General features: G+C 37.1%; 1 protein-coding gene across 4 annotated transcripts in view; it reads left to right on the top strand.

The window, feature by feature from the left end:
• Window positions 1–13,275, top strand: part of EPB41L5 (erythrocyte membrane protein band 4.1 like 5) — a 142,385-nt gene that overhangs the window by 19,365 nt on the left and 109,745 nt on the right. For all 4 annotated transcript variants that reach the window (XM_047870927.1, XM_047870924.1, XM_047870926.1 and 1 more), the window contains exon 3: window positions 4,724–4,828. In XM_047870927.1, the coding sequence (XP_047726883.1) occupies window positions 4,724–4,828 (105 nt within the window). The remainder of the gene's footprint in view (window positions 1–4,723; window positions 4,829–13,275) is intronic.

Raw genomic sequence — 13,275 nt, forward strand, 5'->3', positions numbered from 1 at the left:
AGGACTTAGAGGACTTAAGGGAATTATTGGGGACAATCTTATATTTTTTGGACCTCTTTTAGTCCCTTGGACCTAGTAGGTGCTTAATCAGTATTATTTAGTTATGAAGGGAAGTTGAAGAATTGCCATGAGATTTGGCGGTAACAGGAAGGAAGGAAATAACAACATCTAGAGAATGGCTAGATAGGGGAGATCTGAGTTTGTTAAATGAATAGGAAAAATATTTCTCAGAAATTGGTTTTATATACACAGGTGGAGATTATAGAGTGAGTATTCTAGAAAGGACTGCCATCTTTTGCTGGGAAAGAGGGAAGGATGATGAAAAGGTAATATCTTGATGGTCTTAATCTTCAGAAAACAGGATGTGAAGTGAGGCGGTGACCTGGAATAATTTATTAGGAGAAAAGAAGAATATAAGCAGCAAGTGATGGTCTAGATGCAGCTGAACAATGAATTTGTAGTGGGTCAGGAGGTGGGTGAAGTAGGTAAAAGAGTACTAAAATGCAAACTTCCAGTTATAAAATTGATAAATTAGGGTGACAAAAGTAGAGCATAGGGAATATAGTCAGTCATATTGGAATAACTTTGTATGGTGACGATGATAACTACACTTACTGTGGTGAGCGTTTTGTACTTTATGTAATGGTTGAATCACTATGCTGTATGCCTAAAACTAATGTAATGTTGTATTTTAACTACAGTAAAATTTTTCTTTTAAACGTACAAAGGACTTGAATAGATATTTCTCTAAGAAAATATGCAGGTGGCCAATAAGCACCTGAAAGTATGCTCAACATCACCATTAGGGCATTAGGGAAATGCAAATCAAAATCACGTCCTTTCACATCCATTAGGATGGCTGTATCAAACAAAACCAAGCAAAACAACCCCAGAAAATAACAAATGTTGGTGAGGATGTGGAGAAGTTCGAATCTTATGAATTGCTGGTGGGAATGCAAAATGGTGCAGCTACTATGGAAAACAATTGGGCAGTTCCTCAAAAGTTAAAAACATAGGATTATCATATTCCACTCCTAAGTACATTCCCAAAAGTATTGAAAGCAGGGACTCAAACAGATACTTGTATACCAGTGTTCATAGCAGTATTCACAATAGCCAAAAGGTGGAAACAACCCAGATGTTTATCAGCAGATGACCAGATAAACGATACGGTATATACATACAATGGAATATTATTCAGTTTTAAAAAGGAATGAAATTTTGAAACCTGCTACAACATGGATGAACCTTGAAAACATTATGCTAAGTGAGATAAGCCAGACACAAAAGGACATATATTGTATGACTCTACTTATGTGATGTATGTAGAATGGGCAAATTCATGAGTCACATAAAGTAGGAAAGAGGTTATTAGGGGTTAAAGGGAGGGAGTGTGAAAAATGGTTGTTTAATGGGTACAGAGTTTCTGATTGGTATTATGAAAAGTTCTGGAAATGAAGGGTGGTGACAGTTGTACACATTGGGAATATGTTTAATGACATTGAATTGTATATGTTAAAATGGTAAATTTAGTTATGTTAAAAAAAAAAAGAAACGGAGACTGATGCTTGTTAAGTGGGATCAGTGTACTGGAAGTTCCCATTGTAGTTGGAGAATCTAGGCATTGAGAGTAATTTTGTGAACAAGATAGAGATGAGGTTGTGATAAGAAGTTGGGGGTATCTAATTACTGATCTGAGAGGTGACATTCCAGTTAAAATCTGGGTGTGGTGTGTAACCTTAGGAAATTGGAGCTTGGGAGAGAGCAAAATGCAAATTCTAGCCTTGTCATTTTTGTAGCTATGCAATGGGGTCATATTACTAAAGCCTTCTGAACTTTTTCTATGTTATGTATTTATTAAATGGACAAATAAGCCATAATCATCAGGATAATTGGGAGTATTAAATAAACATATGTTTAAGAAAAAGAGTAGAAGTGCTGGCACTTAGGTAGGAAACTTAGAAAAATAGAGGACAAATATTTGAGGAAATAATAGATTGTTTTCCCAGAATTAAAGGGAGATGAAAGATCTCAGATTTAAAAGGCCCAACAGAATACAATATAGAGATGAGGAAAAAACCACACTTAGACACATTATATTGAAATTTAAGACTCTTGGAGATAGAGAAGTTTAAAAGCTAACCAAGAATTAATAACATTATTAAGGACCAGAATTCGAATTGTCATCACACTTTTCAACAGCACATAAGCTGTAAGAAGATGAAAGAGTAATACGTTTTGAGTATTGAACAGTGTTGAAAGAAAATAACTCTGAACCTTAAATTTTATAAGGTGACAATAAGCATTCAAGTGTAAAAGCATGTTGAAAATACTCTCAAACATAGAAGACCTTTAAAGATAGGCCGTACAAAGTCCCACATGGAGAACATTTCTGTAGGAAGAACTTAAACGAGTGGAGAAACAAATCTAGCAGATGCTGTTAGGTATGTGTGATGTACAAATGTAAGATGTATAAAGAATGATCAAAATACCAAAATAAAGATTGTCATCTTAAAAAAAAATTAGCCACGACCAAAGAAAAGAAATAGAGAAAGTATGCTCATTGACATGAGGATTGGATGGAGGGGAGATGATGGGCATGAGGGCATTGTAAAGTTCTTCTCTTGATAAAGGGATATATGGATAGCACTTTTATTTATCAAAAAGAAAGATTGTAAAAAGTGCAGGAAAAGCAAAAATACAAGTTGTATTTTAAGGATGTCAGTTAAAAGACAGTTTGATGACTGAGTAAAATATATAGATCTATAGATATATATAATTTTACAAGAAATACCTAAGTCATAATTTAAAATTACATAGGAGGAGAGGCATGGTTAGGATGTTTATGAAAATTGTTGAAAATTGAGGATCTTAACAATGCTTTTGCTTATGTGGGTTATATCTATCAATAGTTACCTTATTAGAATTTAAAACTGAAACATTTTAAAAATAATTTTAAGACAGCAAAAAATAGGGGCCCTGGGTGGCTCAGTCCGTTGAGTGTCTGACTCTTGATTTCCTCTCAGGTCATGATCTCATGATTTGAGGGATCGAGCCCTGTGTTGGGCTGTGTGCTGACAGCATGAAGCCTGCTTGGAATTCATTCATATTCTCTCTCTCTCCCTCCCTCCCTCCCTCCGTCCCTTCCTCCCCCTCCCTCCCTCCCTCCCTCCATCCCTTCCTCCCCCTCCCTCCCTCCCTCCCTCCATCCCTCCCTCTCTCCTTCTCCCTCTCTCTCCTCTCCCTCTCTCTCTCTCTCCCTCTCTCTCTCTCTCTCTCTCTCTCCCCCTCTCCCCCCCACTCTCACCATGTGCTTGCGTGCACACTCTCTCTCTCTTTCTTAAAATAAATACTCTTTAAAAAACCTAAAACAGCCATAAAATAACCCTTGTATGTTATTAATAACATACAAGTATTTTTGTGAAAAATAACTATTTTACTAAACAAAAGAATTTAGTGAGAAGAGTAATTGTCTTATGCACTTTTGCATATCTCATTAATGTCTGGTCTAATAGAACATACTTAGGTTCTGGTTTCTGCTTCTGCATTTACTGTGTTGCAGTATGTTGTTTTGATTGAGTTACATGGGGAGAATCCTAGGACCTTGAGGATCTTTTGAAAGTATCTGGAGGAACCCTTGGGCCCTGAGACCACACTTTGAGAACTGCGTTTTCCATACAAGTTTCTTTGCTTATTATCTACCTTCCCCCGCCATTTGTGTCTTCTGCATTGATGACAGTATTATCTCATTGTCCTGTATTTCCTCCCATGTTCCAGTTTTGTTTTTGCCATTTTCTACCTTACATTGTTTTCCAGTTTAAGGCTGATCTCCAAGATTGATGATTCTAGTCTCTATGACTATCTCTTCTCTAAAATCTGTTGGCAAATACACAGTTCCACATGATTCATACGTTAGTGTTTTAAGTTTTCTTGTGTATTTTCTCTCTCCAGTTACATTATAGAGCTCCTTTGAAGTAGGGACTCTAAAAATTAACAAGATAAGAGTTTGTCCTTATGCACAATGTTCAGTACAAGATAATAATTATTGGTTGATAGGAAGTGACACTTTCCATGAAAGTGCAGATAGATCATAAATTCTCTTTTGGCTTTAAATAGTTTATTGGGAAATTATAGTATCTTACCCGTTACTTGATACATGGTAGTATTTTTGGTATTGCAAGTAATGTTTTTTTACTTTATTTTTTAAATTTAACTTAATTGAAAAATTTTAATTTTTTTTTTTTTTTTTAACGTTTATTCAGTTTTGAGAGAGCGCAAGCTGGGGAGGGCAGAGAGAGGGAGACACAGAACCTGAAGCAGGCTCTAGGCTCTGAGCTGTCAGCACAGAGCCCAACACGGGGCTCAAACTCAACGAACCGTGAGATCATGTCCAGAGCCGAAGTTGACACTTAACCGACTGAGCCATCCAGACACTCCCAAAAAAATTTTTTTTAAGTTTATTTTGAGAGAAAACCAGAAGGGGAGGGACAGAGAAGGAGAGAGAATTCCAAGCAGTGTAGGCACTGTCAGCACAGAGCCCTAAGTGGGGCTCAAACTCAAGAATCCTGAGAACTTGACCTGAGCGAAAATCAAGAGTTGGATGCTTAACCAGCTAAACCACCCAGGCACCCTGCAAGTAATGTTTTTTTTAAATAGATCTTCAGTTCACACTTGTTGATCTTTAAAGTCATTTATTGATTAATTTATTTTCTTATCATTTCAGAAAAAAGCCAAAGGACAAGAGCTCTTTGATCAGATAATGTACCACTTGGACCTTATTGAAAGTGACTATTTTGGACTGAGATTTATGGATTCTGCACAAGTAGCAGTGAGTAGCTGTTTTTTTTTTTTGGAAATTCCAGTATGGGAGCAGAAATGGAAAATTTCAGATGATGTGCTAAGTGCTACCAGGCTACATATTCATATGTCATTCTCTTTTTCTTATAATTTTCTTATTAAAAAAAAAAAAATGAGTTCTGGTCGTAGCCCATATTGCTAGAGCATAATCTTTGCAGATGAGGGTAAGAACTCTGTCTTTTCAGTAACCACTGGGCTGGTTGTTGGGGGTACTGGAGTTTGAGAACCACCGTGCAATGGAAAGGGTGACAGAATGGGAGTATTGTGGGTTCTTGGGTAAGTGATGGAAGTTACTGATTTGCAAATTAAGGTGAATAGAGGAAGTTATCTTCAAGATCCCTTTCTGATCTGTGATTCTGTATCTATAAATGTTCTTTGACATGTGCATTTTATTATTACTGGGTTTTTTTGAGTGAGTGAGAGAGAGAGAGGAAGAGAAGACGAGCTGGGAAGGGGCAGAGAGAGGGAGAGAGAGAATCTTAAGCAACTCCATGCCCAGCACGGAGCCTGATGTGGGGCTCGAACTCATGATCATGAGATCATGACCTGAACTGAAATCAAGAGTTGGATGCTTAGCTGACTGAGCCACCCAGGTGATCCTGACCTGTGCATTTTATTATTAAAAAAAATTTTTTTTAATGTTTATTTATTTTTGAGAAAAAGACAGATTTATATAAATTTATTTATTAAACTTTTTATTTTGTTATTTTTTTAATGTTTATTCATTTTTGAGAGAGAGAGAGAGAGCATGAGTGGAGGAGGGGCAGAGACAGAGAGGGAGAAACAGAATCTGAAGCAGGCTCCAGGCTCTGAGATGTCAGCACAAAGGCCGATGCGGGGCTCTAACTCATGAGCCATGAGATCATGACCTGAGCCAAGTTGGTTGCTTAACCCACTGAGCCACCCAGGTGTCCCCTGACCTGTACATTTTAGATGAGAGAACAGCATATGTAATAGGGTAGGAAGTTGGAGGCTTTTCAAAGATCTGAGTACTATTGGGATTTGACTGGAGGGTATTTCAGAGAAAGTAAGTAGTAGATGGTAAGATTGTAAGGTGGGTTAGTGGCTATATCATCCAAAGTGAATACCAAAACTATTAAATAATAAATAGGCAGTATTTATTCTCTAATAATTGGCATTAGGGGTTTTTCAAGCTAGGAGGTTATATTTTGCTTCGGAAAGCATTATATAGAAATATTGAGTAGGATTATTTGGAATGGGCAGAGATTGAAGTCAGGAGTCATTGCAAACACTGGGGATAAAAGTAATGTTAAGGCCTGGAATAGGACATTCATAGTAGCAAGGAGAGGGAGGGAGTAGAGATAAGGATATCAAAACATTAAGCCTTGTTTTCTGGAAGTCTGTAATGGAGGGGGATGTGTGTGTATGTGCTTAGTGACACATTAATTGTCATGTCTAGGACTCATAGGAACAATATATAAGACATCTCAAGTTCTTTTTGGAGCGGGACATTCATTCATCTGGTGTGATTAATAAATTAACTAGAATACCTCTATAAGATGCTGCTGTTAAAAACTCTTTCGGAGATGGCTTATCCGTAGTTGGCTTTATAGAGTATCTTGGCTAAATTTACAGCTGTTAATAATGTTAGCTGTAATTTTTTTCTCTGATTTCCCTACTCCTAGTCTCCCTTCCTGGGTTAAAAGAAATTAAGCATGAGCATTTAGCAACAGACTACTGGTTAGGTAAATTTTGGTACACTTGTACAGTGGAATACTCTGCAGCTCATTAAAAATCGTGATTTTCTTTTGGGGCGCCTGGGTGACTCAGTCGGTTAAGCATCCAACTTTGGCTCAGGTTATGATCTCACAGTCCATGAGTTCGAGCCCTACATCAGGCTCTGTGCTGACAGCTCAGAGCCTGGAGCCTGTTTCAGATTCTGTGTCTCCCTCTGTCTGACCCTCCCCCATTCATGCTCTGTCTCTCTCTGTCTCAAAAATAAATAAAGGTTAAAAAAAATTTTTTTTTTTAAATCGTGATTTTTTTAAGTATACTGATTGAATAAAATGATGTCAAGAAGAGAATTACAAAACAGTGTGAGTTTTTCAATTTTTTTTTTTTTTTAAAAATTTTTTTTTTCAACGTTTATTTATTTTTGGGACAGAGAGAGACAGAGCATGAACGGGGGAGGGGCAGAGAGAGAGGGAGACACAGAATCGGAAACTGGCTCCAGGCTCTGAGGCATCAGCCCAGAGCCTGACGCGGGGCTCGAACTCCCAGACCGCGAGATCGTGACCTGGCTGAAGTCGGACGCTTAACCGACTGCGCCACCCAGGCGCCCCGAGTTTTTCAATTTTAAAATAAGTGGACATATGCATACATATACATGAAAAAATTTGCAAAACTCTTTTCTGTAGTTTTAGTGTTCTTATCTCTGGATGGAATTTGTGTGGGAGGTGTTTTATTTTTCTTCTTAATGTTGTTTCTCTTTGATTAGACTAAATCCATCAAGGGCAGGGAATGAGTGTAACCTCTGTTGCTCGGCATGTAGCAGACACACAAACCATTTATTGAATTAAATTCTGGTGCACTGCTTAGTTTGATATAAAGGCTTTGTTGACTCTTGAGTTTAATATCATTCACTAGTCATCTTTCAAATAATAGAATTACAGTCTTGCAAGCAATGAAAAAATAAATGATGTTAGGGATAAATAATTCGTAGCATTCTGTTTTTTGAGGGGTTGTAGAAGAAGAGGTCGAAATATGCTAACATTAAGTTTCAAGTACCTTCTTTCCTTAAGATCTACAAATACAGTAGTCTCTCCTTATCTGTGGTTTCGCTTTCCATGGTTTCATTTACCCGTGTTCAACCCCAGTTTGGAAGCAGATGATCCTCCTTCTGACATATTGTCAGAAGGTCACTGGTAGCCCAGTGCTACGTCACAACGCTTACAACATTCACCTCACTTCATCTCATCATGTAGGCATTTTATCATCTCACAGCATCACACAAAAAAAGATGAATACAGTATAAGATATTGTGAGAAAGAGAGAGAGACCACATTCACAGAACTTTTATTATGGTATATTATAATTGTTCTATTTTATTATTGTTATTAATACCTTATGTGCCTAATTCATACATTTAGTTTTATTATAGGTATGTATGTGTAGGAAAACATAGCATATGTTGGGTTCGGTAGTTAGTCTGTGTGGTTTCAGACATCCACTGGAGGTCTTGGAATGTATCTCCCACAGATAAGGGGGACTGTTGTCATTGGGGAAAGAAATAGACATTTCTTTTTATTCTAAGAAGTGGCCATTGCTAAGCTGTATTCTTTGCTCGTTGTTAATATCAATAATCACTGAATTGCTAGATCCATTACTGTTTCTTCCCTCATTTGACACACGTATTGTGCCTTTCTTCTGGTTCTAACAAGTTTTTGGTAAAGCCAGCATTAGAACTTTTTTTCCCCCCAGCTTTTAAAGTTTTATTTATTTAAGGGGCGCCTGGGTGGCTTACTTGGTAAAGCGTTTGACTCTCGATTTTGGCTCAGGTCATGATCCTGTGGTTTGTGAGATTGAGGCCTGTATTGGGCTCTACAGTGATGACCCGTATTCTGCTGTTGATTCTCTCTCTTCCTTTCTTTGCCCCTCCCCTGTTGCACATGCACACACGCGCTCTCTTTCTGTCTCTCAAAATAGACTTTAAAAAAAAAAATGAAGTTTGATTTAAATCATCTGTACACCCCACATGGGGCTTGAACTCATGACCTTATGATCAAGAATCGCATGCACCCCTAACTGAGCCAGGCAGGTGCCCCAGAACTTTTAATCTGTGCTCTTTTTAGTTCTGGTTTATCCTTCCCAATGCCCAGAAATCTAGGCATTAAAATTAAAGTTAAGGGGCGCCTGGGTGGCGCAGTCGGTTAAGCGTCCGACTTCAGCCAGGTCACGATCTCGCGGTCCGGGAGTTCGAGCCCCGCGTCGGGCTCTGGGCTGATGCCTCAGAGCCTGGAGCCTGTTTCCGATTCTGTGTCTCCCTCTCTCTCTGCCCCTCCCCCATTCAAGCTCTGTCTCTCTCTGTCCCAAAAATAAATAAACGTTGAAAAAAAAAAAAATTTAAAAAAAAAAGAAAAAAAAATTAAAAAAAAAAAAATTAAAGTTAAGTAAGATTTATTTTTAGTTTCTGTTTTTGCTGTCACTAGAATACTCTGGAGTTGAACTAGAAGGACAGTAGCTGGTAGATGAAAGCTATTCAAAATGAGCTTTATTTTTTTTTATTTTTTATTTTTTCAACGTTTATTTATTTTTGGGACAGAGAGAGACAGAGCATGAATGGGGGAGGGGCAGAGAGAGGGAGACACAGAATCGGAAACAGCTCCAGGCTCTGAGCCATCAGCCCAGAGCCCGACGTGGGGCTCGAACTCACGGACCGCGAGATCGTGACCTGGCTGAAGTTGGACGCTTAACCGACTGCGCCACCCAGGCGCCCTCAAAATGAGCTTTAGATAAACCTTTAATTATTCTTAAACTGCTAACGCATGATTCTACAATTTTATGACATCAGTAAATAGAGAAGACTTTCTGGTATTTGTCACATGACCAGATTTAACCCCAGAATGAAACAAAATTGATACCTTGCAAACAGTTCAGTTTGTTGGTGAAGATAGTGAACTTGATAGATCAAGTGGACTTTTTGGCCAGGATCATCTGTGTAAATTAAGTTAGTCCTATGATTTTCACATCTGTTTGTCAAATTTAGTGTGTAGACCTAAATGTAGAATCCAAAGAAGGTTGAGGCAGGGTAAAAAAAATAAAATGACTGAGGGCCCTAATACCAAAACCAGATCCAGACACTACAAAAAAAAGGACTACAGGGCAATAGCTCTGGTGAACAAAGATATAAAAATCCTCAACAAATATTAGCATATTAATATGTATTAATATGTAAATATATGTATGTATATAATATACATATAATACATATATACATACTGAACTGAATCAAGAGTTGAACACTGGGACTGAGCTACCCAGGTGCCCCTATTTCTTTTAATTAAGAAAGTTTTTTTTTTTAATTTTATTTTATTTTATTTTATTTTATTTATTTATTTTTTTTCCACGTTTATTTATTTTTGGGACAGAGAGAGACAGAGCATGAACGAGGGAGGGGCAGAGAGAGAGGGAGACACAGAATCAGGAACAGGCTCCAGGCTCTGAGCCATCAGCCCAGAGCCTGACGCGGGGCTCGAACTCACAGACCGCGAGATCGTGACCTGGCTGAAGTCGGACGCTTAATCGACTGCGCCACCCAGGCGCCCCTTTTTTTTTTAATTTTAAACATTTAAAAAAATATATATCAATAACATTTTTACAGAACCAGAACAAATAATCCTAAAATTTGTTTGGAACCACAAAAAACCCCAAATGGCTAAAACAGTCTTAAAAAGGAAAAACAAAATTGGAAGTACCACGCTTCTAGATTTCAAGTACATTACAAAGTTGTAGTAATCGTAACAGTATGGTATCGGCACAAAAGTAGACACATAGATCAATGGAACGGGATAGAAAGCCCAGAAACAAGCCCACAAATAGTCTTTTACAGAAGGTCAATTAGTCTTTCACAGAAGAGTCAAGAATATGCATTGGGAAAAAGACAGTCTCTTTGACAAATGGTGTTGGGAAAACTGGACAGCTACATGCAAAAGAATGAAGCTGGTCCACTTTCTTCTACCATACACAAAAATGAACTCAAAATGGATTAAAGACCTAATGTGAGACCTAAAACCATAAAAATCCTGGAAAAGAGCACAGGCAGTAATTTTTCTGACATCAGCTATAGCAGCACTTTTTTTAGATATGTTTCCATAAACAGGGGAAATAAAAATAAACTATTGGGACTACATCAGAATAAAAAGCTTCTGCATAGCAAAGGAAATAATCAACAAAACGAAACACAGCCTACGAATGGGAGAATATATTTGCAAGTGACATATCTGATAAAGGCTTAATATCCAAAATATATAAAGAACTTACACACCTCAAAACTTAAAAAAACAAATTATGGACAGAAAACATGAACAGACATTTCTGTAAAGAAGACATTCAGATAGCCCACAGACACATGAAAAGATGCCAACATCACTCATCAGGGAAATGCAAATCAAGACTGCAATGAGATATCACCTCACATCTGTCAGAATGGCTAAAATCAAAAACACAAGGAACAAGTGTTGGTGAAGATGTTGAGAAAAAGAAACACTTGTGCACTGCTGGTGGCATTGCAAACTGGTGCAGCCATCGTGGAAAACGGTAAAGAGGTTCCTCAAAAGAGTGAAAATAGAACTACCATATGATCCAGTAATTACACTTTTGGTTATTTACCCACAGAATACAAAAACACTAATTCAAAAGGATACATACACCTCTGTGTTTATTGCAACATTATTTACAGTATTCAAATTATGCAAGCAGCCCAAGTGTCCATCAATAGACTTAATAATATAAATGGAATATTATTCTGCCATTTACAACAACTTAGATGAACCAGAAAATATAATGCTAAGCTAAATAAGTCAGAGAATGACAAATGCCATATGATTTCATTCAAATGTGGAACAAATGAGCAAAGAAAAAAAAAAGACAAACCAAGAAACAGACTCTTAATTATAGAGAAAAAACTGATAGTTACCAGAGGAGAGGTGGGTGGGTGAAATAGGTGATAGGGATTAATGAGAGCACTTACCACAATGAGCACTAAGTAATGTATAGAATTTTTGAATCACTGTATTGTACACCTGAAACTTAACACCGTATGTTAATGCTCCTGGAATTAAATTAAAAACCTTGAAAAAATGATCAAGGAATTACATGTTACATTTTAATCTTGAATATATTGTATGCTTATATATGTAAAGTTAGTGTGTTAAAGTTTAGTTTATTGGTCATTTCACATCAGTCTAAAATATGTATGGCTGGAATTATTCATCCATCATGGAGATAACCAAAGTTATATGATGAAGCCGTAGTTTACTTTTTTTTTCCTATGTAACATATGAATTTGCTGTTGTTAACTTTTGCTTATACCAGCTCATTTTATGTTCATATATAAATATTTGATTTGTAGCTGAAATAATGGCATACTTACAGAAAAGTTGCAAGAACAGTGTAAATAACTATTTCTGTGGAATCATTTGAGAAAGAGCTGTAGATGTCTCATCACCCCTGAATTCTTTAGTGTATGTTGCCTACAAACAAGTATATTATGCATAACTCAGTACAACCATCAAAACTAGGAAGTTGACATTGTGACATTACCACCATCTAATCCACAGACTCCATTCAAATTTTGCCACTTGTCTCTACAGTGTCCTTTATAGCCAAAGGGTCTAGTTCGGTCAGATTCATGTTTTACATTCAGTTGTCAAATTTCTTTAGTTGCCTTCATCTTGGAATACTGTGGTTCTTCATTCTTTCCTTAACTTCTATACTTTTGAAGATACAGGCCAGTTGTCTTATAAGCTCTCAGTTTGGGTTTGTCTGAAGTTTCCTCATGAACTAGATTAATCTTAGACACTTTGACAGAAAAATAAATGAAGTGATGCTGTGTTCTTCTTATTCTATCAAGTAACATTTAATTTCATTTTGTCTCATTACAGGTGATATTCACTTTGATCCCTTGATTAAGGTGGTGTCTGCCAGGCGTCTCCATTATATTCTTTTTCTCTTTGTAATAAGCTTGCTTGCTTGCTTGCTTATTTATTTATTTATTTATTTATTTATTTATTTATTTAGTGCCCCCCCCCTCCCCGCCCCGAAAAAGACCACTTTCTCATCAAACTTTCTGTTTATTTATGAACTAATGGATTCTTGTCTTAACCGGTGTGTTATCATTTGTAACTACTATTTCTTTTGATGCTCAAAGTTTCCCAAGTTTGGATGGTGGGAACTGCTTCAAGATGGTTTCTGTGTTCTTTTAACACGCACCATCATTCTTTGGGTATTACCTTACTTTCTGGCCCAAGAATACGTTCCATGTTCATATTGTATTTCCCTGCTCTAGCCCTGGAATTTGCTAGTTCTCCAGTTGGCTTTGTGGTCAGACTTAGGGAATGTATGTTTACGTTTATTTCTGTAATCTTATATATAAATTGACACATTCAGTGCCACAAGGCTGATTGTAGTTTTTTTCCTTTCCCATATTTGCAGTTCTCTTCTACGGAAACCAGGGTTTGATTGTCATCAGGATGTTTACTTGAGTGATAACTCACTCTGGATGGAATCAATCTCTAACCTCTCCCTGTACAGATTCTGGCATTACTCTGACCACCTAATAACTTCTGGACTGAATTATTTGGAAAGAGGAAGCTTTTTATGTTCCAATTACCTTATAAATACAGAGTAGTATATGAAGCACTTCTTTGGAAATAGTGTTGAAGAATAATTTTCCTAGAG

This window comes from Prionailurus viverrinus, chromosome C1 (genome assembly GCF_022837055.1).
Source record: "Prionailurus viverrinus isolate Anna chromosome C1, UM_Priviv_1.0, whole genome shotgun sequence".
NCBI classification, from domain to species: domain Eukaryota; kingdom Metazoa; phylum Chordata; class Mammalia; order Carnivora; family Felidae; genus Prionailurus; species Prionailurus viverrinus.